The sequence below is a fragment of the Hyperolius riggenbachi genome, chromosome 3 (genome assembly GCF_040937935.1).
Source record: "Hyperolius riggenbachi isolate aHypRig1 chromosome 3, aHypRig1.pri, whole genome shotgun sequence".
Taxonomy (NCBI): domain Eukaryota; kingdom Metazoa; phylum Chordata; class Amphibia; order Anura; family Hyperoliidae; genus Hyperolius; species Hyperolius riggenbachi.
The window spans coordinates 138,815,989-138,842,629 of NC_090648.1; the positions used below are offsets into that span (position 1 = coordinate 138,815,989).

General features: G+C 45.3%; 1 protein-coding gene across 1 annotated transcript; it reads left to right on the top strand.

The window, feature by feature from the left end:
- Positions 1 to 995: 995 nt before the first annotated feature.
- Positions 996 to 12,010, top strand: LOC137562228 (recQ-like DNA helicase BLM). Its single transcript, XM_068273560.1, has 5 exons — positions 996 to 1,068; positions 1,117 to 1,359; positions 7,517 to 7,639; positions 7,738 to 7,948; positions 11,747 to 12,010. Exons 1-5 carry the CDS (start codon positions 996 to 998, stop codon positions 11,907 to 11,909), a joined length of 813 nt encoding a protein of 270 aa, XP_068129661.1. The 3' UTR covers positions 11,910 to 12,010.
- Positions 12,011 to 26,641: the final 14,631 nt, after the last annotated feature.

Genomic DNA, 26,641 nt, shown 5'->3' on the forward strand with positions numbered 1-26,641 from the left:
GTAGAGAACACAGTAGGCTACAGTGGAGCACAGTGGCATCTCAAAGACCCCAGATCAACACTTATTTAAAGCAGCCGCATATGGCCCACTTCTTTTTCTAGAGAGGAATCATGTTTTAGGTTGGTTATCCGCTATATCGTTCAGATGAATGGAGCAGATGTTCAGTAATTTAAGGTAATGGTAGGGTAAAATGGTTATTTTTTTCTATTTTTTTCAGCAATTTTATGTAAATAGGCTCCTGTGATTATTTATGATGTTAAAGGGACTCCAAGCTCTAAATAAAAATGAAATTGGTACTCACCTGGGGATTTCTGCAGCCCACCGTAGGTCAGGAGATCCCACAGCGTCTATCTGTCTCTTCTCCCAGGGCCTGGCCAGAAATGGCTCCCCGGCAACACTGGGCCGAAGTGTTGGGCTCCTTCTTCCTGAAACGTCATGTCTGTCGTCACCACGCCGGCCGCCTCGCGTTATCACGCCGGCCGGCGTGACAGTACTGCGCAAGCGCAGTTCAATCCCGCATGCGCAGTACTGTCACGCCGGCTGGCGTAGTGACGACAAATATGACGGTTCAGGAAGAAGGAGCCCAACACTCCGGCCCAGTGTCGCCGGGGAGAGCCATTTCTGGCCAGGCCCTGGGAGAAGAGCCAGATGGACGCCGTGGGACCTTCCGACCTACGGTGGGCTGCAGAAAGCCCCAGGTGAGTACCAATTTTGTTTTTATTTAGAGCTTGGAGTTCCTTTAAAGGATACAAGATCTACTTACCTGGGGCTTCCTCCAGTCCCTCACAGCCGATCTGTCCCTCGCCACAGCTCCGGTGTCCCTGGATCCCCTCCGTTTGACATACTGACCTTGCCAGGTCCGGATTTTCTGCGGCTGCACCGCTCACAATTGCATTCACGTGACCTGGAGTGTTCTGCACAGAACACTCCAGTCCACGTGAGCGTGATCGCAAGCTTTGCGACCACTCGCTCGCACAGCCGTAGAGGAATGTCCAATGGAGGGGATCCGAGGACACCGGAGCTGTGGCGGGGGACAGATCGGCTGCCTGGGGTTGGAGGAAGCCCGTGGTAAGTAGATCTCATTTTTTTTTTAATTCCCTCTTTTTGTGATTAAAGGTTGTACTTTGGATTCTGGAACAATGTTGTGTTCTTTTTGGCCACAGGTCGAGTTCCAGGACACAGAGAACGCCAGCACTCTTAGGAAGCAGAAGGCATCTGTAGCAGCATCTACCTCTAAGAGAGAGGAAATGGTGAAGAAATGCCAGGCTGAGCTAACTGATCTCTGCAAACGCCTGGGCAAGGTCTTTGGTGTACACTACTTCAATATCTTTAACACAGCAACGATAAGGAGGATAGCAGGTAAATATTAGTAAACTAAGTTACATGGCCTGCATTTAAATTTGGCAAAAATAAATAAAACCTATTTTCAAGCCTGTCTGCAGATTCACAGCCAGGGTTATACCACCTGAACTGCACATATAAGCTTGTCTTACCTGCTCACAATCCTTTGTGCTAAGAGCTGGTCCACACTAGGTCCGGAAACGTATCTGTGGCTGCGTTTTTCAAACCTGATGAAAAACGGAGTCCCGGATACTAATGTTCAAAATAGCAGCCAGCCTCACCCAAGTAAAAAACGGATCCGTCTGCGTTTGCGGGGATCCGTTTTCAAAACCTGAACGGAAGGTCCGGATCTGCTGCATTTTCACGCAACGGATCAGGACCACGGATACACGCAGGGGTAGTGAAAGTAATGAGAAAACGCATCTCCAGCTCCACAGGCAAAAAACTGATGTTAAAACGGATAGCCTGAGCTTTATGATTGGCCCAAAAAAATCCTCCCACTCCTTCCTAATGATGGAGACGTTTTCTGTCAGGGAAAAACTTGAACGGAAACTGATGCAAAACTGATGCACTTTCATCAGTTTGCAGTACGGTGGGTACTTCCCCTGATCCGGACTGCACTGTCCGTCCTGCAACTGGGTCTAGTGTGGACCTAGCCTAAAGCATCTTTGGGAGCACAGCAGACCTCTGCAGTGAGTGCCCCTATCACCTCCTATTCACTTGCTTTAAGAGGCATGCATAGAATGTGAGTCACATTGCTGTTTAGGCGGGCAGAAGTGGTCCTCTGCAGTGGTTTTCTGTGCACCTGCAAAAGCACTTCCACTAAAGGCAGCTCTGCTACCCTCCAACTACCGCCCTATCTCCCTCCTCCCCTTTGCCTCACAAACGCCTATTCACAAACGCCTGACTCAGTACCTCAATGCCAACTCACTGCTAGACCCACTGCAATCTGGATTTCGGCCTGCCCATTCAACCGAAATTGCTCTCACCAAAGTGGTCAACGACCTTGCCTTAGCTAAAGCTGAAGGTAAATACTCCATTCTCCTCCTCCTTGACCTTTCAGCAGCTTTTGACACAGTAGATCATCCCCTACTCCTCCAGTCCATGGGCATTCACGATCTCGCCCTGACCTGGCTTTCATCCTACCTCTCCAACCGCTCCTTCACGACTGCCTTCAATGAGTCCTCGTCCACCCCCAACCACCTCTCGGTGGGAGTCCCCCAAGGTTCGGTCCTTGGCCCCCTACTGTTCACCCTATACACATCCTTCATTGGCAAGGTTATCTCCTCCATGGGTTTTAACTATCATCTGTATGCAGATTACACCCAGATCTACCTCCACACCCCTGACATATCCACCACTACCATGGACAAGGTCTCCTGCCTCCAGCCATCTCCTCCTGGATGTCCGCTAGGTTCCTAAAACTAAATCTAGACAAAACGGAATTTATGATCTTCCCACCACGGCCATCCATGAACCTCCCAGATGTGCATGTCACTGTTAACACACTACCATTCGCCCTACCTCTCAAGCCCGCTGTCTGGGTGTCACCCTGGACTCCGCACTCTCCTTCACTCCCCACATCCAAAACCTCACAAAGTCTTGCAACTTCCACCTTCGTAACATCTGTAAGATTCGCCCTTTCCTGACCTCTGCCACCACCAAACTCCTCATCCATGCCCTCATAATTTCCCGCCTTGACTACTGCAATGCCCTTCTGTCTGGTCTCCCTATGACCCGAACAGCCCCACTGCATTCCATCATGAATGCGGCAGCCAGAATTATCCACTGCTCCTATCGCTCCACCATGGCGGATCCCCTCCTTGAATCCCTCCACTGGCTTCCTATCCAGTCCAGAATCAGATTCAAGATGCTGTGTCTGACCTACAAATCTGTCCACAAAACCTGCCCAACATACATTTCCGATCTTACTCAGAGGGTACACACCTAGCCGCTCACTCCGCTCTTCGAATGAAGTTCGCTTAACCCCCCCCCCCCCCCCCCAGCATCACCCAGTCCCATGCACGCCTCCAGGACTTCTCAAGAGCTGCTCCAACACTATGGAACTCCCTACCTCCACCCATTAGGGCAGCCCCCTCCTTCAACATCTTCAAGAAGGCCCTCAAAACTCACCTTTTCACTCTGGCCTACCACCCCTCACAAGTGCTCTAAACCCGTAGCTGAACTCTGGTCCCCTACCTCTCTCCCTCTAGATTGTAAGCCTTTGGGCAGGGTCCTCCTCCTTTTATGCCCTACCTGATCATGCACCTCCATTACTGTGAACCTATGCATCTGAGTGAACCTAACTTGCCTAATCTCCATGCTCCCCTCCAGTGACTGACTAAGCATTACCTTGTACTCATACTGTGCTGCATGATCTGGTCTTTCTTGTATTCAGGTATTGTCATTTTGGTGTACGTTACCCCTAAATATTGTCTGTAACCTAAACTAATGTCCAGCACTGCGTAATATGTTGGTGCTTTATAAATACAATAAATAATAAATGAGACCGTGAAGCAGAACAATGTTAAGCAGGTAAAAAAACTGCTTCAGTGGACACAGTTCCTGGAGGCAAATCTTGCCATTTAGTTGAGTCGGAGTATTTTTTATAGACCCTTAATATTGGTCACGTGGCCTTTATCCCTGTTTTCAAATTTCCTTTGGATCAGCTCACTGAGAATTTTCTTGATTACCTTTCCTAGACCAGATGGCAACCTATTCTGGTGTTCAGGGTACACATCAGGAGATTAAAGAGACTCAGAGCTGAGTCTTCCTGCTGTTTTTTTACTTACTCAGGGCTTATTCCAGCCCCATAAGCATGGATGTATCCCTCGCCATCCTCCTCAGCACCTCCGTTCAGCCGCAATCTTCCCTGGTAAGCGGCTCATTGATATCAGCGGTGGACCTTCTGTGCAAGCGCAGAAGGCCCCGGCTGACGTCACTCAGTCCGACTCAGCCGCTTACCGGTAGTTGACTGCGGCTAAACGGAGGACTGTGGGAGGATGGCGAGGGACACATCCATCCTTATGGGGCCCTGGGTAAGTTAAATAAAAAAACAGCAGGAAGACTCATCTCTTTCTTTAAGCCATCTGAGGCTTTTCCTTCCGCTCAAGGTGTTTTCATAAAGTAAATACAATCACATACGGTCTGTGTTTTTTTTTTTTTTTATCTCTTTTAATAACTATGCAAGTTGAACTTTGTTATTGTTTCGATTATAAACTGAGCGGACAAACAATGGAGAACAGAGAGCAGGCACTACGGAAGAATTGCAATTTTTTACAGCATTACTTTACAGAAGGTCTTGTGAAGCACTGATATGTTTGTGTACAATATACAGTAAAAGTGGAGTTCCTCCGTTTCAGCTCAACAGCTAGTGCAGTGGCAGCCATCTGGCATAATAATGTGGTATCTAGTTTAGTCAATATGCACAGCACAGCCATCTTCTTTAAATATACAGATTTCCATCAGTTCACCTTGCTCACAAAAGCTGAAAATCATCCCCTCTGTCAGGGTGCTGGAGATAAAGCACCCATCTTTCCAGAGGGCTCACTGAAAATGAAAGAAAAACTATTAGCTTTTTATGCATCTTAAGGCTTGGTTTGAGAATGTATGATTTGCCAACATCAAACCAACAAATGTTGATTCGGGTAATACCTTAAAGAGAATCTGTAACTTTAAAAAGTGCCCCTGTGGTGTACTTACCTCAGGAGGGGAAGCCTCTGGATCCTATGTAAATATTTCCCTTCCCTGATTCCAGTGCAGGCGCAATAACGTCTCTCGGCTCGGAATCAGGCAGAAATAGCCAATCCCAGTCGGGTCCATTCTACTGCACAGGTGACTTTGCCCTGCGCAGTAGAGTGGACCCGACTGAGATCGGCTATTTCCGCCGGAACCCGAGCAGAGAGACGCTACTGCGCCTGCACTGGACCCGGGGAAGGCAAGTATTGCAGGCGCTATTGCCCCTGCGCCACAGCTTGACAAACTGTCGGCTGTGGCTTATGAGGGGCACAGCGAGACCACCCTGGGATGGAGGAGGACGGGAGAAGCCTCGTTAGGCTCCAGAGGCTTCCCCCTCCTGAGGTAATTACCCCCCCCCCCCCCAAGGGCACTTTTTAAAGTTAGTCTCTTTAAATGACTTACTGTACTTAGTTTTCTTGCAAAACTTTTATTCTTTAGACATGATACAGAAGTGGATCACAATGATACAAAAATAAATGAGCTCGACTCACTCAGGGCTTCTTTCAGCCCCTCGTAGTCTCTGTGTCCCTTGACGCAGGCGGACAGTAGTCAGCTGTTCACTCCGTAATGGTCCACGATCAGGCTGGGTCGGCTTCTTCTGTGCAGGAATATGCCGTGCTCAGGCTCCTGCTGCCTGCAGGGTTCTGGTCAGGTGCAGTAGCACTGTGCCTGTGCAAAACGCTCCTGGCAACGGAAGCATGACCTTGAGCAGCACGTGTGCGCACCCGCATATGGGCAGAAGAAGGCGGCCGGGTCATGGACCATTACGGGTGAACAGCTGATTATTGTCCGACTGCACAGCTGCGCCGAGGGACACAGAGACTACGAGGAGTTGGAAGAAGCCCCAAATTAGTCAAACGTTTTTTTTTTTTTTTAGCTGCCTCCTGTATCCTTTAAAGAGACTCTGAAGCGAGTCTTAAAGCATGTCATTACTGTAAAGCACTATAGATGGTGCCAAACCGCCGCATCCCCGCGGCAAAACGAGGGGTTTATAGCGCGTCAATCCCCGCTGATCGCCTCCTCTCCCCACCCCTCTCTGTCTTCACACAGAGAGGCGGAGATGACGTGCATGGAGGCAGAGCTGCAGCTCAAAGCTCTGCCTCCATGAGCAGCAAAAGTCCACGACCAAGAAAGTCGTGGATTTTGCAGAGAGGATTTGGGGGGTATAAACCCCTCGTTTTGCTGAGGGGATGCGGCGGTTTAGCACCATCTGTAGTGCTTTACAGTAATAACATGATTTAAGACTTGCTTCAGAGTCTCTTTAAGCCTTGTACAAATGCTTGATTAAAACTTGGCAAAAGCGTTCAATGATGACCGCCTCTGCTGAGAATATAGTGCTAGAACAGCAACCCCCGATGCCTGCCAATTCCTCGGCCAGCGATCGGGCTGGTGGATCAATTTGGCCGATCACTGGCTGAGAGTATTATTCTCCCCACTTACCTGACTCAAAGCATGTTGCTAGCCTTCTATACAGTGTCTGCAAGGTCACCTGAGGGATTGGGTCCCGATCCCTGCCAGGCTACATACCTCATGTGTGTGTGAGGCTTTAACTCCTTTGAAATGTGAAAGTCCTCATCACTGCTTAGGTCTGTTCATCTGAAGGCATTTGAGAACAAAGGTAAACGCAATCAATATCCAAATTGGCTTTCAGCCAGAGAACAGAAACGGTAATTAGGACTGGGATGTGTGAAGAAGTTAGCCAGGAAGTCTGTATTTTCAGATCTCCCAGGACAGCATTATTATTAGCCAAATGATGCTAAAGTTCATTCTTAATCAAGAATCCAGGTTTTATTTTTTGACCTTTCTCTAGGGTCTGAAACATCATAAACTTGTATTCAAATGTCCACCAGAATAAACTTTTGTTGGTTTGATGTCAGCATATCTGCTGCACGAATTACTCTGGACCATTACATATTTTTTTTTTTTAGTATTTACTGTATATAGCACTGACTCCGTCCGCAGCACTTTACAGAGTATATAGTCTCATCACTAGCTGTCCCTCAGAGGAGCTCATGATCTAATCCCTTCCATAGTCATATGGCTTTTGTAGTCTAGGGGCAATTTTAGGGGGAAGCCAATATAACTTATTCTGTATGTTTTTGGGATGTGGAAGGAAACTGGAGTGCCTGGAGGAAACCCTCACAGACATGGGGAAAACATACAACCTCCTTGCAGATAGTGCTCTGGCTGGGATTCGAACCAGGGACCCAGCCAGGGCATCCACTGCGACACGGTACTTGACCATACCTAGCGCTCTACAATGTATATTATAGCTAATCTGTTGGAGCGGAGGGAACATTTTTGACTAGTTGGGTGCCTAAAGAAATATTGGATGCCTTTGAATCTGTCCAACAAATTGCACCAAACAGAAAAATGATCACTTCCTAGAAGCTTTTTATTTTGCTAACACTTGGTGTATTTTGACTTTGTATTGCAGAGTCTCTGTCCGCTGAACCTGACGTTTTACTCCAGATTGATGGAGTTACAGAAGATAAGTTGGAGAAATATGGAGCAGAGCTGATAGATGTTCTCCAGAAGTATTCAGAATGGACTCTTCCAGGTACTGTGCACATATGGTTCTATGCACAGATGCTGTGAACACTGATTATACACGATCATGAGATCTTACGTTTTCCATTTTCATATTGCCCATCATAGCTGAAGATGTTGCTCAGAAGTCATCAGGATCGATAAGCCACAGTGCAAGGAATTACCACAGTGAGGAGGATGGGGAAGAAACCACTGCGACATCCTCTTATTTCAATTCAAACAAAAACAAGAACGGCACAAAAAGGAAATCTGCTCCCTTCTTCCGAAAATCAAAAAAAAGGAGAACTGGGGGAGAAGGTCAACAAAGTCGCTCCAGAGGGTACGTTGATCTATATACATGCATACATACATACATACATACATACATGCATGCATATGTACATACATACATACATACACTATCTCGCAAAAGTGAGTACACCTTGCACATTTTTGTAAATATTTTATATCTTTTCATGGGACAACACTGAAGATCTGTCACTTTGATACAAGGTTAAGTTGTCCGCATACAGCTTGTATTAGGGCCTGTACATACTGCTGCGCTTGCGCTGTGTTTTTAACCACTTCACCACTGAGGGGTTTTACCCCTGAAACACCAGAGCAATTTTCACCTTTCAGCGCTCCTTCTATTCATTCGTCTATAACTTTATCATTACTTATCGCAATGAAATGAACTATATCTTGTTTTTTCGCCACCAATTAGGCTTTCTTTAGGTGGGACATTATGCGAAGAATTATTTTATTCTAAATGTGTTTTAATCGGAAAATAGGAAAAAATGTGGGGAAAAATCATTATTTTTCAGTTTTCGGCCATTATAGTTTTTAAATAATGCATGCTACTGTAAATAAAACCCATGAAATGTATTTGCCCATTTGTCCCGGTTATAAAACCGTTTAAATTATGTCCCCATCACAATGTTTGGCGCCAATATTTTATTTTGGAAATAAAGGTGCATTTTTTTTTCAGTTTTGCATCCATCCCTAATTACAAGCCCATAGTTTATAAAGTAATAGTGTTATATCCTCTTGCCATAAATATTTAAAAAGTTCAGTCCCTAAGGTAACTATTTGTTTTTTTTTATTGCAAAAAATAAATAAATTGGGGAGTGTGGGAGATAATGAGTTAATTTAATGTGTAAAACTAATGTATTTGTATATGTAAAATGCTTTAGGGTGTAGTTTTACTATTTGGCCACAAGATGGCCACAGTGATGTATTGTTCATGCGACCTGTAAACGTCCGGAAGGACGCTTACAGGAAGCACTATGAGGCTGGAAAAAATCACAATGATCACGCTGTTTCTGTGTTGTTTCTCATAGAAGCAGCAGATCATTGCGGGGGCTTAGCTCAAGGAACGGGAATGGATTTTCCCGTTCATTGATCTCCGGGCGAGTGGGCGGCGGCGTGCACGAGCGGCGGGAGCACGGACAGCGGCCGTAGCGCGGGAGGTACGGATTTCTCCGTCCCTTGGTTTTATAAGGATGGAAAAAGGGGCGGAGATATCCGTACCGCGGGGGGTAAAGTGGTTAAAATCGCATGCGATTTTTGAATTGCAAAACTTTCATGAAAATAGAAAAATCGCATTGCACCAGTGTGTACGATTTTCATGATTTTTCTAAATACCTTGCCATTAAAAAACACATGCGATTTTAAAAGCGCAGCAGTGTGTACAGGCCGTAACAGTGTAAATTTGCTGTCCCACCAAAATAACTCAACATGTAGCCATTAATGTCTAAACCGCTGGCAATAAAAGTGATTACACCCCTAAGTGAAGAATGTCAAAATTCTGCCCAGTGTGTCTATATTTGTGTGTTTACCATTATTTTCCAGCACTTCCTTAACCCCCTTGGCGTTCTGATTCTTTCCGGATTTTAGGGTCTAAAAGTGGTGCAATTTTTTTGCACTCTTTCAGAACCTGAAACCTGGAAAAAATCATGCTGCCAGGGAGATCTGCAGAAGTTTGTCATTCACTCAGCTCCCTGGCTCCAGCGCTGCAGTTAAGCCTCCATCCTCCGGGTGGCGCTGCAACTCTAAAGCGAAATTGCCGGCTGTCGTCATGAGAGCCCCGGAGGAGAGGAAAAAGAATGCCACCCAACGTCGGGATCCCCGGGAGGTATGTTGAAACGCCCCTGCTGCACGCATTGCTCTGCATTCAGCCTCCGGCGGCCACCCCCGAGCAGAGGTCGGTATCAGCGCTCTTAGCTGCGGTTTTCCGCCCCGAACCTAGCTCGGGATAACCGCCAAGGAGGTTAATAGGGATGGCCCTGCCTAGGAGAACTCATGGACAAGCATGTGATCAGTTTGGTCAGTTGATAGATGTGTAAGGTTCTGATTTGCTGTGATGACTTCCTGGTTTAACACATGATCATGACCAGCAAATCAGAGCCTTACAAATCTATCAGCTGATCACATGCTTCTCCATGAGCTGTCCTAGACAGGGCCATCCCTATTCCTTAACTCTCTTGGGCATTGACATTCTTCCCTGAGGGATGTACTCACTTTTGTTGTCAGCGGTTTAGACATTAATGGCTGTGTGTTGAGTTATTTTTTTAGGACTGTAAATTTACGCTGTTAAGCTGTACAGAGACTACCGTATTTTTCGGACTATAAGACGCACTTTTTCTCCCCCAAAAGTGGGGAGAAAAAGTGGGTGCGTCTTATAGTCCGAATGTGGCAGTTTACCAATCCAGGCGCTTGTATCCTTTGTGCTGTAAATGAATCTAATGATGGCCGCGGTGGTTTGGCAGCAGCAGCAGCTCGATCCCCGGTGTTTCAGAGCGGCATAGCAGCAGCCGGTGTAATGAATGGAAATAACGGCTGTTCCTCTGGCCCGTATTAACGCGATCGTCAGTGTTCCCACGTGGCACAGCTACAGCCCGCTGTAGTGTCCGGGTCTTCAGCCGCTGTAGTGTCCGGATCTTCAGCCGCTGTAGTGTCCGGATCTTCAGCCGCCGTAGTGTCCGGATCTTCAGCCGCTGTAGTGTCCGGATCTTCAGCCGCTGTAGTGTCCGGATCTTCAGCTGCTCTAACCGCATAGTCCTCAGAGGCTTCCGTACTGCACTATTTACTGGCGCCCTCTCATGACCACGTGCGCCGGGGTCATGAGAGGGCGCCAGTAAATAGTGCAGTACGGAAGCCTCTGAGGACTATGCGGTTAGAGCAGCTGAAGACCCGGACAGTACAGCGGCTGAAGACCCTGACAGTACAGCGGCTGAAGACCCGGACAGTACGGCGGCTGAAGACCCGGACAGTACGGCGGCTGAAGACCCGGACAGTACGGCGGCTGAAGACCCGGACAGTGCAGCAGGCTGAAGCTTTGCCACGTGGGAACACTCACAATCGCATTAATACGGGCCAGAGGAAGGGAAAGCATCCCAGCCAGGACGAGCATTTTAATTCATCAAGGCGGCTGCTACTATGCAACTTGGGGAGCACTGAGGATCATGCTAACACAGGGCTCAAGAAGGATCACAGCCAGCACAACTACCGTTATTTCCATTCATCACAGTGGCTGCTGCTATGCCACTCTGAAACACTGGGGATCGCGCTGCTGTTGCTGCCACACCACCGAGGCCATCATTAGATTCGTTTACAGCCTGGACACCCACACTGGACCTGGCTACTTTTTGAAGAAGCTGCCACCCAGGCTGGTGAGCTCTGTAATGTCTGTAATGTAATTTTAGTGGTTAGTTAAGTTAGCTGGCGGGGGGGAGGGGGAGGAGCAGTGGTATGTGTAGTGCAATGTGGCTGTGAGGGGAGGGGAGGCATAAGGGTCTAGTTAAGTGTAATGTAGTATGGTTGGTGGGGAGGCAGAGGTTAGTGTAGCTTGACAGAGTAACTTCGAGACATCTTGGGGGGGGGGGGGGGTCTATAAGACACTACTGGTTCATGGATGCACCTAGGTTTAGTATATTTTTTTTTCCTTGGTTTTTGTCCTCTAAACCTAGGTGCGTCTTATAGTCCGGAGCGTCTTATAGTCCGAAAAATACGGTACTTTACATACTAAAGATACAATATAAAGTTTACAAAAATGTAAACTAAATATTTCAGTTAGTAAAGTTTGCTTATAAAACCCATTTCTTACAAATGAAGATCTAACTATCCTTTGTCTTGTTAGGGGTAAAAATTCTTCATACACCAGAAAGAATCATTCCAGCGGGTACAGTGGTGAATACAGTAGCGTTTCTAAGCCAGCACCAGTGAAGAGACCTGGCTTCATGGCACCCCCTGTCCCTCAGAACAACCGTCGCTTTCTCAAACCCTCCTTCTCTTATCTTTGACTGTGTTTGTGAATAGCTTTTGTATTTTTGTATTAAACTATTGTGTTTTTGTTTTGTTTTTTAAATCTAATGTATATGTAAATAAATGTTATACAGTGTTATTCTATTCGTATTTATTTTTATATCAAATACAAATGTTAAAAGGGTAAAGATTCCCTAATGCTGAATTTCAAGCAAACAGTAAAATGCAAAGCTAAACTCCCAGGACACAATACTTTGTCCAGTGCATGTCGTAGTTTTTGCAATACATATACTAAAATTTAGTATTGCTAAGAGGAAAAGAGTCTTCCGGGAGCAGCTCATCATAGTAGTAAAACTCAACTTTTAATAAAATTCCATAAAAATTATTTCCATGCAGCAATAAAAATGTCAATATATGCAAAAAGATACTTATCAGGCACATGCAGTCGAATAGAAGTGCGGAGGATGAGTCGACGGCCGTTTCGCCCCCAAATTAGTCTCGAGAAATCCCTAATTTGTGGGCGAAACGGCCGTCGACTCATCCTCCGCACCTCTATTCGACTGCATGTGCCTGATAAGTATCTTTTTGCATATATCGACATTTTTATTGCTGCATGGAAATAATTTTTATGGAATTTTATTAAAAGTTGAGTTTTATTACTATGATGAGCTGCTCCCGGAAGCCTCTTTTCCTCTTAGCAATACTAAATTATCTATACATCACTATTCTGGATGTTGCGCCATCAGTTTGAATGTTGTTGCAGTTAAGATTTAGTGTGCACTCGCCACAAAAAACTCTTTTGCAATATACTAAAATTTACCAAGATGACTGGTGCTAGAGTGCTGTAGTACTACTGTTTCCTGTTGAGATAACGTTGCAATTTCACTAGCCTGAGCTGTTCAGATTCCATCTCCTACCTCTATTCATCACTGACAGGAAGATGTCAGGGAAGGGGTGTATAAGCCAGACTTTACATGTCAGCACATATTACTTGACTTCTCCCACCTTTTTCCTGATTTATCAACTCTTTGTGGCGAGCACTGCAGCTACCGCCAAGTCTCACAGTGATAACAATCTGCTGTAGCTGGCCATTATGAGTTGATCTCTAAGCAATAGGGGGTGGAAGAGGTTGGTAAGGCTGTGTGATGTGCTGTGAGTAATGCCACAGTCACCCTACTCACCTTTACTATTAATGAAAAATCTTACGATGGCAGACTGGGGCAATAAAACACATACATTGTCTTTCTGCTCAGTGATGCACAATTCTGTGTAGTTAGTATTTTTGTTTGAGCCCTCGTATTTTTGTCCTAGCTTTGTGAGCAAAAACAGAAGGGTGTATTATTTTTTTTTTTACTTTAGCAGAGCATCTTGATTCATACTGGGAGAGAGTAGGAGGCGCCCGTGGACATAGATCAGTAGTTCTAATCATTCACATAGTAGTTAAAGTATGGTACTATAGTTCCTACTTTATAGTAGTAAAACTCACTCATAAGGTAGTGGTAAGTATTTATCAAGTTTTATTGGGGCACAGATGACAACGCATTTCACGGTCAAAACTGCTTCCTCAGGTCTATATGTTTGCCTTAGGTACAGTGCCACTATCCTGGGCGCTAAGCTCGGCTACTACTATGTGAATGATTAGAACTACTGATATATGTCCATGGGTGTCTCCTACTCTCTCCCAGTCTCATTTACCCCTGTACAGGGGAGTGTACACTTGGAAGTCTTCCCAGTGACCAATGTTTTTGGAGTTGCGACCAACAATATTATCAGAAGCAAGGCCGAGTGAGGACGGCACTTCCTCACATGCGAGAAAAGTGGTTGCTTTTTTCAGCAACCCAATGTTGAGAGTATATCTCTTCTCATCATATATATACGGTACTCCGAGTGTCCCTTTGATAATACACCAGATCGGGCTCCCTGTGTCCTTTTTTGTTTTTTTACAAAGAACCTGCATCTTGATTCATAAGTTTTCCTTGAGAATAATAATGCCTTGGCATAGAGTCTCCAAATGACAATTCTCTCAATCACAATTTTTACAATTGTGTAAAAGCAACATTTATTTTTTTAAGTGCATCTAAGTTTTTGTAAAGCAGAAACAAAAATTCCTTGTTAGGTGACAAGAAGCTTTACTGCTTATATAATCAAAACAAACTGTTAAGCACAAACTGTACATTTTTCTGGGTTGATATTTGGAGCTTGTTTACTAGTAAAGACTAGACAATTCTTTCCTTTTTGCATTTGCCCTCAGATGCACAAAACATGAGGTTTTGCTAGCAGTTTTTAACACTTGCATTAATAGAATGACTTGCAGAAAAATAGCCTCTCCCAGTCATGGAGTCCTGATGAAGTAGCTATAAAAGAACTTTGAGGGCCTGAGCCAACTAATGCAGGTGTGTCCACTGTTTGCTGTATGTAATGCTGGGTAGTACACACGATACGTTTTTCCGCTCGATTTTCCCCCCGACCATTTTTCCCGCTCGGAAGGAATATCGGACATGACGGGATTTATCGAGCGGAAAAACGTATCATGTGTACCCAGCATTACATTGATGTGTAACTGAAAAGCAGACTCAACTGCGTCAGTTGGCTCAGGCCCTGAGAGTTTGTGCTGATAATAAAGATATGTCATTTGTGTGTTGATTCTAGCAATTAGTATAGCGTAAATGAAGAGACTTGTTTATTGCTCACCAAAACAAGTAGCATTTTAACTTGTTTTCTGTGTATGAAACAGGTACAAAGCTAATTCAGAATCCAAATAATTGTATTTGGCCAAATACGTTTGCACTTGCCTACAAGGAATTTGACTCATGAATATGATGATACAAGGATAGACAGTATAGATATTACACGAGAAGGACAATATATAAGTTAACAAATTGATTTACAGGATGAGAAGCATTCATGTTCCAATTCTGTGCAGTGAGGCTTTCAAGTTCTAGTAGTATCAGAAGGTGTTTGTGCTGGATAAATAGCGTGGTTTTGCATTAAAGGATATCCAAGGTGAAAATAGTTTACATACTATTTGAGTTAAAAAAAAAACAGTTTGCATACTTGTGTCCACAATTCCATCATGACAAGGACTGCGTTCTTCGTGGGCCCCTGCTTGGCTCTGTTCTATTGCAAATCGTTCAGGACCTCTGCTCAAGATACTGTATTCACGGCGCATTCACATTTTGGGCAGTTTATGTCCCTTGAACTTTTTGTGCACTGTAGGTGTGAGGGGGTCAGAGGCTAGTCTGTGCCCATTTTGCATAAGAACAGAGCTGAGTGTGTGTGGGGGGTTCCAATTGATACCCATGTTGTCAGGATATCCATGTTGTCAGGATGGCATTGTGGACACAAGTATGTAGAATATTTAGTAATGTAAAAGCCAAGGGAAGTAGAGGGTTGGGAGGTATGTGCAATAAGTATAGCAAAGGTCCTGTTATATTGAAAATACAAAAATCTTTATTAATTACTTCATCAAAACTTCATTAAAAAGATCACACATATATAGTGTAGCCAGACACCCAGCACCGACCACAGCTCACAACTACACATCCAACCACTCCTAACTGAGACCACCTAGTGTGGTCAGGGATCCCACAAGTGTTTTTGCCAAATATGTATAGCAGGATTCAATGTCCAGCTGGATTGAAGCGATCAAGCAAGCTGCAGCAGTAAAAAAGGGGGAAAGAAAAATGGTCCAATAGCAAGATGTAACATAGCAGGTAAAGTCAGTATAGCAGCAGTTGGCAGCATGCACATAGACTGTTTGTGCAACGGTGTAAACAGTATGAGAGGCCATATACTCTACCCACTCCGGGCAGCGGCATCAATAAACAAACCTGATATTTCTGGTCCCTCAATCCACTGCCGGAGCTCACGGCCAGGAGAGAAAGTCCACCTGCTGCAAAGTGAAGTCTATTCATCCTCTAGCATCTGTAGCGGACCCCAAGGAGCTGCGGAGGGCGGATACGGCTAGCACCATGTGCGATATGTGCGATATGTCACACGCCAGACGCCCTGACATGTTTCGCCGGGACTTCCGGCTTTCTCAAAAGGAGGCGTGGTAGCACATCCTGTTCATGCCCTGCCTAAATACTCATGCGCAGCCATCCAAACCGGCACTCGCATGAGTCATCCACCCCCAGAGCCGTCACAACTAATCAAACACTATGGGGAGGAGCTGACACCCAGTGTAAACAACTCCAGCATGTGAATGGCTCACACGTAGATGGTAACAAGTGAAAGATGGTAGGTGAAGAATATTTACTCAAGGATTTTCACCTCGGTTATCATTAAGGGCCAGTTCACAGGGGTTTCTGCCGGCGGGGTCAGCCAACTGCTTTTCTGCATGCATTCAAAAAAGCATTTGACATCTTCTAGGTTCATTTGAAATGACAGGAAAAATCTGGATCCGAAAACTGTGTTCCCATAAATAGTGGTAAACTACGGTCTAGGCACTGCCCATTCACTTAAATAGGCAGTGCTTTGACGAGCACTGCGGCAGGGGTGGAAACTATTTGCAATCGCCCGTGTGAACTGGGCATTTAGCAGAGCTACTGCCTGAGAGAAGAAGCTGTTCCTGTGCCTGGAAGTTTTTGTTGAAACTGACCCGGTATCTTATTCCTATAGGCAGAAGTTGGAAGATGGAGAAGGCAGGGTTAGAAAAGGGTTAAGAGGCAATCTTCAGGTAGCCACACACCATACAATGTTTTTAATATCTGTTCAATTTAAGAATTGCAATCAATTTTTCTGACTGATTGTAACATTTCAAAAATATGACCAATGTACCACACATATATGTTCAATTTTTCCTCAATTATGATAAAAATGATTGGAAACTCTGACAAAATTGCTAGGGTGTGTATTTTAATAAATTGACAATCTAACACAAACCATACAATCTTTAGAAGGATTGAAGACAAATATCTGGCATTCCGGATTGATAAAAATCAAATAAAATGGGAAATCCGATCGGATTTTTCAGTCAGATGAAAAAAAAGCTTTCGATTCTTTTGAGAGATCCAATCGTTTTTATCGAATTGCTCTAAAATCGGATCATTTTATTGTATCGTCTGTGGCCACCTTTAGTCACTTTTTTTTAGCTGCTAGCATGAAGATTCTCCTGGGAAGGTAGACTGCAGCCAATGATTCTTTCTGCTGCTTGCATGATGCACTGCAGTCTCATTCTCTTGTACAGAGCATGAGCCTAATCAGTTATGTCATGATTGATTTGATGATTGCAGTATAAAACAGAACCATTCATTTCTGTGGTAGATCAAACTTTTTCAGCTGCTGAATGTGGAACTTCCTCTGTTAGGCTTTCTGGAACCACAACCTTCTGATCAGGTGTGCTATCTGTCTATAAGGCATGTGACAGACTCATAATAAATCCCTTGGTATCCGTCATTCTCGGTCTTTAGGAAAATGTTTTCAGTTTCCTAGTTTGTTCTACCTCTGCTCCCTTTCCTCACATCATAAGGCAAAAATAGAGTATACTTGAGATTACAACATCGGATATCATCGGCAGAATTCAGAAAAGGTGTTTGGAAATAACATTTTCTGATGCTACTTTATGGCAGCAGACTAATTGGGTTAGCCCCGCCCCTAACCCCCTAGGACAATAAAGTTGAAAGCTGTGGTAGGATCTGTAATCTTTAATATTTAGCTTCAAGGACAAGCCATGTGAGGGAATGCACGTACTGCCATGGAGTAGCACCAGGAAAGGAAAACTACCTTTAGGGGAGTATTACATTTTCCTGTTTTCCAGATGCCTCCATGGCAGCCTACTAATTGGGAAATAACTTGCCACAAAAAATAGCAAGAGTAGGACTAAAATTTATTTACAGGTTCAACCAGGCAAAAGTCAAAACAGATTTTCCAAAAACAACCAATAAGAGTACTGTAGGGTCTACTCTGTAATGGTCTGCAAACGTATGACAAGATGACCAACTTGCTGGTTTACAAATAGTGATGGCTGAAACCCCTGTAATACAGGTAAAAAAAAAAAAAAAAGATATGGAACATTCTCTACCCCTAGAGCAAAAAGACCTTATATAAAGGAAAAATTACTCCATGATCAACACAGGCAAATCAAGCTTGTTAAAGCACCATTTAGGGATTATATGCAGCAACCTCGTTCAGGAAAGGGATAAACCTAAACAGACCATATTTAAAGAGCATAAATTATGGATCCTACCACAGCAGTCAACTTTATAGTTAGATTGTAAGGGGGTTAGAGCGGGGCTAACCCAATTAGTATGGAGGCACCTGGAAAAGACAGTAGTGGCAACTGCAGATACAAAAATAGTTCACACTTAATGCAGTTAGAATGCTGAGTGATTAAGCCAGCAGTCAAAATTAATATATTACTTTATCAGTGCAATATAATCACCAAACGTTTTGAGGCCCCTAGGGATGATAAAGGATATGCAGATTTTTCCAAGTTTATGCAAGGTTATGTAAATTTTTAGCAAATATATGCAGCTTGAAAATTGACCAATCAAATCCCACCCAGGTGTAAATTGATTAATCCATTTTGAAGCTGCATACATTTACATAAATTCGTATAAACTCTGAAATTTTTTTTCATATAATTAATCATCCCTAGAGGCCACAATGGACCTCTTTCTCAAGGAAAGCACAATAATCACACTCCTTGGGGTTCTGGACCAGTGGATCAACAATATTGCCTATTGCACACCAGAGTGGTTTGGCTGCGTTGTGGGATCCGCTTGCGACTGCGGATACGCTTGGGTAATGTATTTCAATGGGCTGGTGCACACTAGAGTGGGAGGCGTTTTGCTGAACCGCACACTCCCGGGGTGAGGCATTTTTTTGGATTGTGGATGCGTTTCTGCCTCAATGTTAAGTATAGGAAAAACGCAAACCGCTCTGAAAAACACATGTTCAGAGCGGTTTTGCCGGCGTTTTTGTTACAGAAGCTGTTCAGTAACAGCTTTACTGTAACAATATATTAAATCTACTACAAAACCGCTACACAAAACCGCAAAAAGCTAGCTGAAACGCTACAGAAAAAGAAGAAAAATCGTTTCAAAATCTGCTAGCATTTTGCGGATCTGCTAGCGGTTTTTGGTGTGCACCAGGCCTATCTTCCCAGGGGGCGGGGCTGCTCCTCCCTTTTCTGCAGAGTAGTCCTCTTCATCCCGGCAGCCACTCTATGCTGCATACTCCTATCCCGTTGTGTGACGTGCATCAGAAGCAGGGTATGCAGCACAGAGCAAGTGGCTGCTGGGAAAGAGAGGAGGACTGATGCAGCGCTGTAGCAGGTCGACGCTGCCTCACTTTAACTCTGCAAGGGGGAGGGGAGGAAGTGTATGTTACTGGCCATGGGGCAGAGGGGGTTTGGAAGGGACACTTGACAGTTTCACTTTGGAACCTGGGGAAGGTTGTTGATAAACCAATGCTTTGGACACTTGCTTTTGCATTCTGTGCAGTGTGGAGAGGGTGCTGCTAAGCCCTGAGGATGGGCCTATAATTGTTTCCTTGAGAAAGGGGTCTGTTGTGGTCTCAAAACAGTGGGTGATTATATTGAGTTAATAAAGCTATTAAAGAGGAACTCCAGTGACAATAATGTAATAAAAAAGTGTTTCATTTTTTACAATAATTATGTATAAATGATTTAGTCAGTGTTTGCCCATTGTAAAATCTTTTAAATCCCTGATTTACATTCTGACATTTATTACATGGTGACATTTTTACTGTTGGTAAGTGATGTAGCTGCTGCTTGCTTTTTTTGGCAGTTGGAAACAGCTGTAAACAGCTATTTCCCACAATGCAACAAGGTTCACAGACAGGAAACTGCCAGGAGTACCATGGTACTCAGTTTCTTGTGGGAGGGGTTTCACCACAATATCAGCCATACAGCGCCCCCTGATGGTCTGTTTGTGAAAAGGAATAGATTTCTCATGTAAAAGGGGGTATCAGCTACTGATTGGGATAAAGTTCAATTCTTGGTCGGAGTTTCTCTTTAAAGAGAACCCGAGGCGGGGTTCTTACATCGCAATCCGCATACAGAGGCTGAGTCTGTCTATAGAGCTCAGCCTCTGTTGCTAGTTAGTTTCCTCCAAAGCCCCCCCTGCGCGCTGTCAGATCCCATAAAACACAGCCGCGCTGGCGACACGCAGCGTGTCGCAGCCGGCTGTGTTTATCTCACTAATGCCAGTCTCGCCGCTCCCCCGCCTCCTGAATCGCTCCCGTCCCCGCCCAAGTCCCTTCCCTCCACGCTGATTGGAGGGAAGGGACGCAGGCGGGGACCAGAGCAATTCAGGAGGCGGGGGAGCAGCCGAGACTGACATTCGTGAGGTAAACACAGCCGCATAGTGCGGCTGTGTTTTATGGGGTCTGACGGCGCGCAGGGGGGTCTTTAACCTGCTGAGCGGTCTGGACGAGCTCAGCTCGTCCAACACCGCCAGAGGCTGCCGCTCAGGCCCTGCTGGGCCGATTTTTGTCAAATAAAAAGCAGCACACGCAGCCGGCACTTTGCCAGCCGCGTGTGCTGCCTGATCGCCGCCGCTCTGCGGCGATCCGCCGCGAGCAGCGGCGAAAGAGGGTCCCCCCAGCCGCCTGAGCCCAGTGTAGCCGGAACAAAAAGTTCCAGCCAGCGCTAAGGGCTGGATCGGAGGCGGCTGACGTCAGGACGTCAGCTGACGTCGATGACGTCACTCCGCTCGTCACTATGGCGACGATATAAGCAAAACAAGGAAGGCCGCTCATTGCGGCCTTCCTTGTTTATTCTGGGCGCCGGAGGCGATCGGAAGATCGCCTCCGGAGCGCCCTCTAGTGGGCTTTCATGCAGCCAACTTTCAGTTGGCTGCATGAAATAGTTTTTTTTTTATTTAAAAAAAACCCTCCCGCAGCCACCCTGGCGATTTAATCAGAACGCCAGGGTGGTTAAAGGAAACTAACTAGCAACAGAGGCTGGGCTCTATAGACAGACCCAGCCTCTGTAAGCCATCTGATTGCGATGTAAGAACCCAGCCTCAGGTTCTCTTTAAAATCATTTGAAGTGCCAGTTGGGATACTTAGCATTACTTATGGAAAATTACAGTGGTTTGCAAAAGTATTCAGCCCTCTTGAAGTTATCCACATTTTGTCACATTACTGCCACAAACATGAATCAATTTTATTGGAATTCACCAATACAAAGTGGTGTACACATGAGAAGTGAAACAAAATCATACGATTCCAAACATTTTTTACAAATAAATAACTGCAAAGTGGGGTGTGCGTAATTATTCAGCCCCCTGAGTCAATACTTTGTAGAACCACCTTTTGCTGCAATTACAGCTGCCAGTCTTTTAGGGTATGTCTCTACCAGCTTTGCACATCTAGAGACTGAAATCCTTGCCCATTCTTCTTTGCAAAACAGCTCCAGCTCAGTCAGATTAGATGGACAGCGTTTGTGAACAGCAATTTTTCAGATCTTGCCACAGATTCTCGATTGGATTTAGATCTGGGCTTTGACTGGGCCATTCTAACACATGGATATGTTTTGTTTTAAACCATTCCATTGTTGCCTTGGCTTTATGTTTAGGGTCGTTGTCCTGCTGGAAGGTGAACCTCCGCCCCAGTCTCAAGTCTTTTGCAGACTCCAAGAGGTTTTCTTCCAAGTTTGCCCTGTATTTGGCTCCATCCATCTTCCCATCAACTCTGACCAGCTTCCCTGTCCCTGCTGAAGAGAAGCACCACTAGAGCATGATGCTATCACCACCATATTTGACAGTGCGGATGGTGTGTTCAGAGTGATGTGCAGTGTTAGCTTTCCGCCACACATAGCATTTTGCATTTTGGCCAAAAAGTTCAATTTTGGTCTCATCTGACCAGAGCACCTTCTTCCACATGTTTGCTGTGTCCCCCACATGGCTTGTGGCAAACTGCAATCGGGACTTCTTATGCTTTTCTGTTAACAATGGCTTTCTTCTTGCCACTCTTCCATAAAGGCCAACTTTGTGCAGTGCACGACTAATAGTTCTATGGACAGATACCCCCACCTGAGCTGTAGATCTCTGCACTTCGTCCAGAGTCACCATGAGCCTCTTGAATGCATTTCTGATCAGCGCTCTCCTTGTTCCGCCTGTGAGTTTAGGTGGACGGCCTTGTCTTGGTAGGTTTACAGTTGTGCCATACTCCTTCCATTTCTGAATGATCGCTTGAACAGTACTCCGTGGGATGTTCAAGGCTTTGGAAATCTTTTTGTAGCCTAAGCCTGCTTTAAATTTCTCAATAACTTTATCCCTGAGCTGTCTGGTGTGTTCTTTGGACTTCTTGGTGTTGTTGCTCCCAATATTCTCTTAGGCCCAGTGCATACCAAAACCACTAGCAGATCCACAAAATGCTAGCGGTTTTTGGAGCTGATTTCAGAGCGAATCTAGGCATGTTTAGAGACGTTTTCTAAACATGCTTAGCGGTTTTGGGTGCGTTTTTGGGTAGCAGATTACACATATTGTTACAGTAAAAGCTGTTACTGAACAGCTTCTGTAACAAAAACGCCTGGTAAACCGCTCTGATGTAGCGTTTTTCAGAGCGGTTTGCGGTTTTCCTATATTTTACATTGAGGCAGAAACGCTTCTGCAAACCGCAAACGCGCAGCAGGAGGCACGTTTGCGGTTTGCTACAAACCATCGGTGTGCACCATCTGATTGTAATACATTAGTCAAGCGTGTTTACAGGCGGATGCGGCCGGCGGATCGCATCCAAAACCGCTCGGTGTGCACTGGGCCTTAGACAACCTCTGAGGCCGTCACAGAGCAGCTGTATTTGTACTGACATTAGATTGCACACAGATGCACTCTATTTAGTCATTAGCACTCATCAGGCAATGTCTAAGGGCAGCTGACTGCACTCAGACCAAAGGGGGATGAATAATTATGCACACCCCACATTGCAGTTAGGCCTCTTTTCCACGAACTGTTGAACTGTGTGCTCAGCAAGCGGTTACCAGGCAGCAGTCAGCAGTTAGCAGGCAGCAGTGAGCAGTTGTGAGAGTTTGAGAGACATTTCACTGCCTGTCAACAGTTTGTGGAAAAGAGGCCTTATTTATTTGTAAAAAATGTTTGGAATCATGTATGATTTTCATTCCACTTCTCATGTGTACACCACTTTGTATTGGTCTTTCACATGGAATTCCAATAAAATTGACTCATGTTTGTGGCAGTAATGTGACAAAATGTGGAAAACGTCAAGGGGGCCGAATACTTTTGCAAACCACTGTAACATGGATGCTAACTGCACACCAGTATTTAGCACCCATATCCTGTTTGGGAAAAGAATAACAGTATGCGTTCACACTTTTTTGTGTACTTACACACTGCAATCACAAATTCAGTAACACAAGTACAAAACTTATGTATGGTATAAAAGCCTCCAGAAATACAGGCACGTGATAATTTGAAAGAATTTCAGCGGGGAAGGTTAAGTCTCCCTTGATGCCGCCTCCAAGCACTGCCCTTTACAAATTGTTCGAGCTCTCAATACTTCCTCCTCCACAGCCCGAAGGAGGAAGTAGCTGGAGAGCTGGAACATATAGGCTATCATTCATAAAAGTGAGTTCGGTAACAAAAATCTATGCGGTAAAATACAGCTTTCGGTATTTTAGACTTCTGTGTGCTCATTCATAAAAACGTTGCCAGTTGCGATAGCAGTGCGGAGATTCCCCGAACTAGGCTGGCTCTAGGCTGTAGGTAGGCTGGCGTAAGAGGAGAAGCTGCCTGAGTCCTTCCGTGCGCTGCTCTCTCTGCTGCTGCTTGGGAGGTCTGTCTCCATTAACTTAAATGTATTCCGCATGCTTATCGCTACTTCCAAGGGAGCAGTAATCCCCGTCCGCATACCTCTTGCTCTAATCTTTATGAATTGACATTTTGTTACATTTATTACGATAATCACCGCACAAGGCGGTAATTTATCGCTCTGCTCGAGAATGTCAGCTTTTCATGCGGAAACTGCCTTTATGAATACACATTTTGTATTCAGTAAAGTCAGCTGTTTTCAGCATTTCCACATGCGGTAATGCTTTATGAATGATAGCCTTAGTGGAGGGCAGCACACAGTGGTGGTGTCACGGGTGAGTTAACGTCACCTTCTGGACTGCTGTGCTTCAAACTCTTGTTTTGTTACAAATCTTTCCGATCAGCATTTTGATATGGAACATTCATCCATAGTTGGGGGGGGGGGAGCGCAGTGTTGCCAACTCATTCCTTTATTACTGACACATGAATTATACAGGTCTTGTGGCTAGTTACATGCAATGTAATGACTGTGTATGTAGCCCCAGGACCTACTTAAATTAGATGTTTCAGTATTTAAAGTGTACCTGAGAGGATGACATTTTTTTTTTATATACCTAGAGCTTCCTCCAGCCCCCTTCACGCTGATCAGTCCCTTGCCGTCCTCCCAGGCCGATTGGATCCTCCGCTAGGCGGCCTGGTAAATCTGCCATTGGGTCCAGTCGGCACAGGCGCAGTCTAGCTGTGTGCTTCTGTGTGACCAGGTGCATCCTACGCAGAACACTCCTGGGAGTGCGTAGTCGTGTGCCCCTCCGAATGGAGGAATTACTGTACTGTCTGGCGGAGGATTCAGGCAGTCTGGGAAGAGGGACTGATCAGCCAGAAGGGGGCTGGAGGAAGTCTGAGCCATGAATCTTTTTTTTTTTTTTTTTTTTTTTTAACCAGCTGAGCGGTCTGGACGAGCTCAGCTCGTCCAACACCGCCAGCGGCTGCCGCTCAGGCCCTGCTGGGCCGATTTTAATGAAATAAAAAGCAGCACACGCAGCCGGCACTTTGCCAGCCGCGTGTGCTGCCTGATCGCCGCCGCTCTGCGGCGATTCGCCGCGAGCAGCGGCGAAAGAGGGTCCCCCCAGCCGCCTGAGCCCAGCGTAGCCGGAACAAAAAGTTCCGGCCAGCGCTAAGGGCTGGATCGGAGGCGGCTGACGTCAGGACGTCGGCTGACGTCGATGACGTCACTCCGCTCGTCGCTATGGCGACGATATAAGCAAAACAAGGAAGGCCGCTCATTGCGGCCTTCCTTGTTTATTCTGGGCGCCGGAGACGATCGGAAGATCGCCTCCGGAGCGCCCTCTAGTGGGCTTTCATGCAGCCAACTTTCAGTTGGCTGCATGAAATAGTTTTTTTTTTATTTAAAAAAAACCCTCCCGCAGCCACCCTGGCGATTTAATCAGAACGCCAGGGTGGTTGGCTTCAGGTTCTGTGTCTTGTCTCAGATTGCCGTATTGGAAATGATCGCTTGAGCCCATTAACTAGCCTATTCGATCAGATTAATGGAATCCATTTGTTTTTCAGATCAGACATTTATATTGCGCTTTTCTCCAGGCGGACTCAAAGCGCCAGAGCTGCAGCCACTAGGATCAATCCCATCGATCTGCTTGAATTGGCTAGCAGGAATTTGACTGTTAATGGGCAGGACCACGTTTCTGATGGCTTAGTGCGGCAATCGGAAGCAATTGATCGGCCCTGAAATTGTACTGTTAATGGGCACCTTAAAGAGAATCTGTATTGTTAAAATCGCACAAAAGTAAACATACCAGTGCGTTAGGGGACATCTCCTATTACCCTCTGTCACAATTTTGCTGCTCCTCGCCGCATTAAAAGTGGTTAAAAACAGTTTTAAAAAGTTTGTTTATAAACAAACAAAATGGCCACCAAAACAGGAAGTAGGTTGATGTACAGCATGTCCACACATAGAAAATACATTCATACACAAGCAGGCTGTATACACCCTTCCTTTTGTATCTCAAGAGATCATTATACACAGGCAGTGTGCATAGAGGGGCCAGGAGGGGGGAGATGCATCACAGAACCACAACACTGAAGAACTTGGCAGCCTTCCAGACACAGGCTGACAAGTCTGACAAGAGAGAGATAAGTTGATTTATTACAAAGATGGTGATAGTAGAACGTGCTGCAGTAAGCCAGAACACATTAGAATAGCTTTTGGAACTTGTAGGATGATAAAAAACAGGATGTAATTTTTGTTACGGAGTCTCTTTAAGCCCTTTGATGAGACGATGGTTACTTCCATTCAGTGCTTTTGGGTGCAAACTTCACAAGGACAATCAGGCTGTACCTTCCCCCTTGCTTTCTGATCAGCAAGGTGCTATCAGCCTAGGCAGTACCACGGCCTCTATGTATCTACCTACCTCCTACCTATATAGATGATATGAATAAGTCTGCATTATGAAAACATCTTAACTTATATAACCATACCTCCCAACTTTTTGAGATGAGAAAGATGGACAGTTAAGCCATGCCCCTGATCACGCCCCCATCACACCCCTGGTCCTGGTTCTTTTTCCTTCATATTAACATTTTAAAATTAGTAATATATCAATTTAAAGGATGGGAATAAAGTTTATAGGCAAACACATTTTTTTGTACAAAAATATATATATTTACATAGAAAGAGGGGCAAAGTCCTGAAAGAGGGACAAATGAGGAGGAAAAAGGGACAGGTGGAAAGGGCTCCCAAAGAGGGGACTGTCCCTCCAAAAGAGGGACAGTTGGGAGCTATATCAGTCTGCATAAATGAGAAGATCCTTGTTATCAGTACATAGTTTATTATTGCTTGCCTTTCACGTTTTACCGTTCGGTCTCAGACATTAGTCCCATCCATGTAACTGTATTTACACCATCTAGTCATTTCATCTTCATCCCTACAATTTCTGAATTGCTAGCTGAGTTTATGACAGCTCTGCAGTCAGGATCCGCCCCAGCTTCTCGCTGCAGGCTTCAGCCTGGCATGTCGTCAC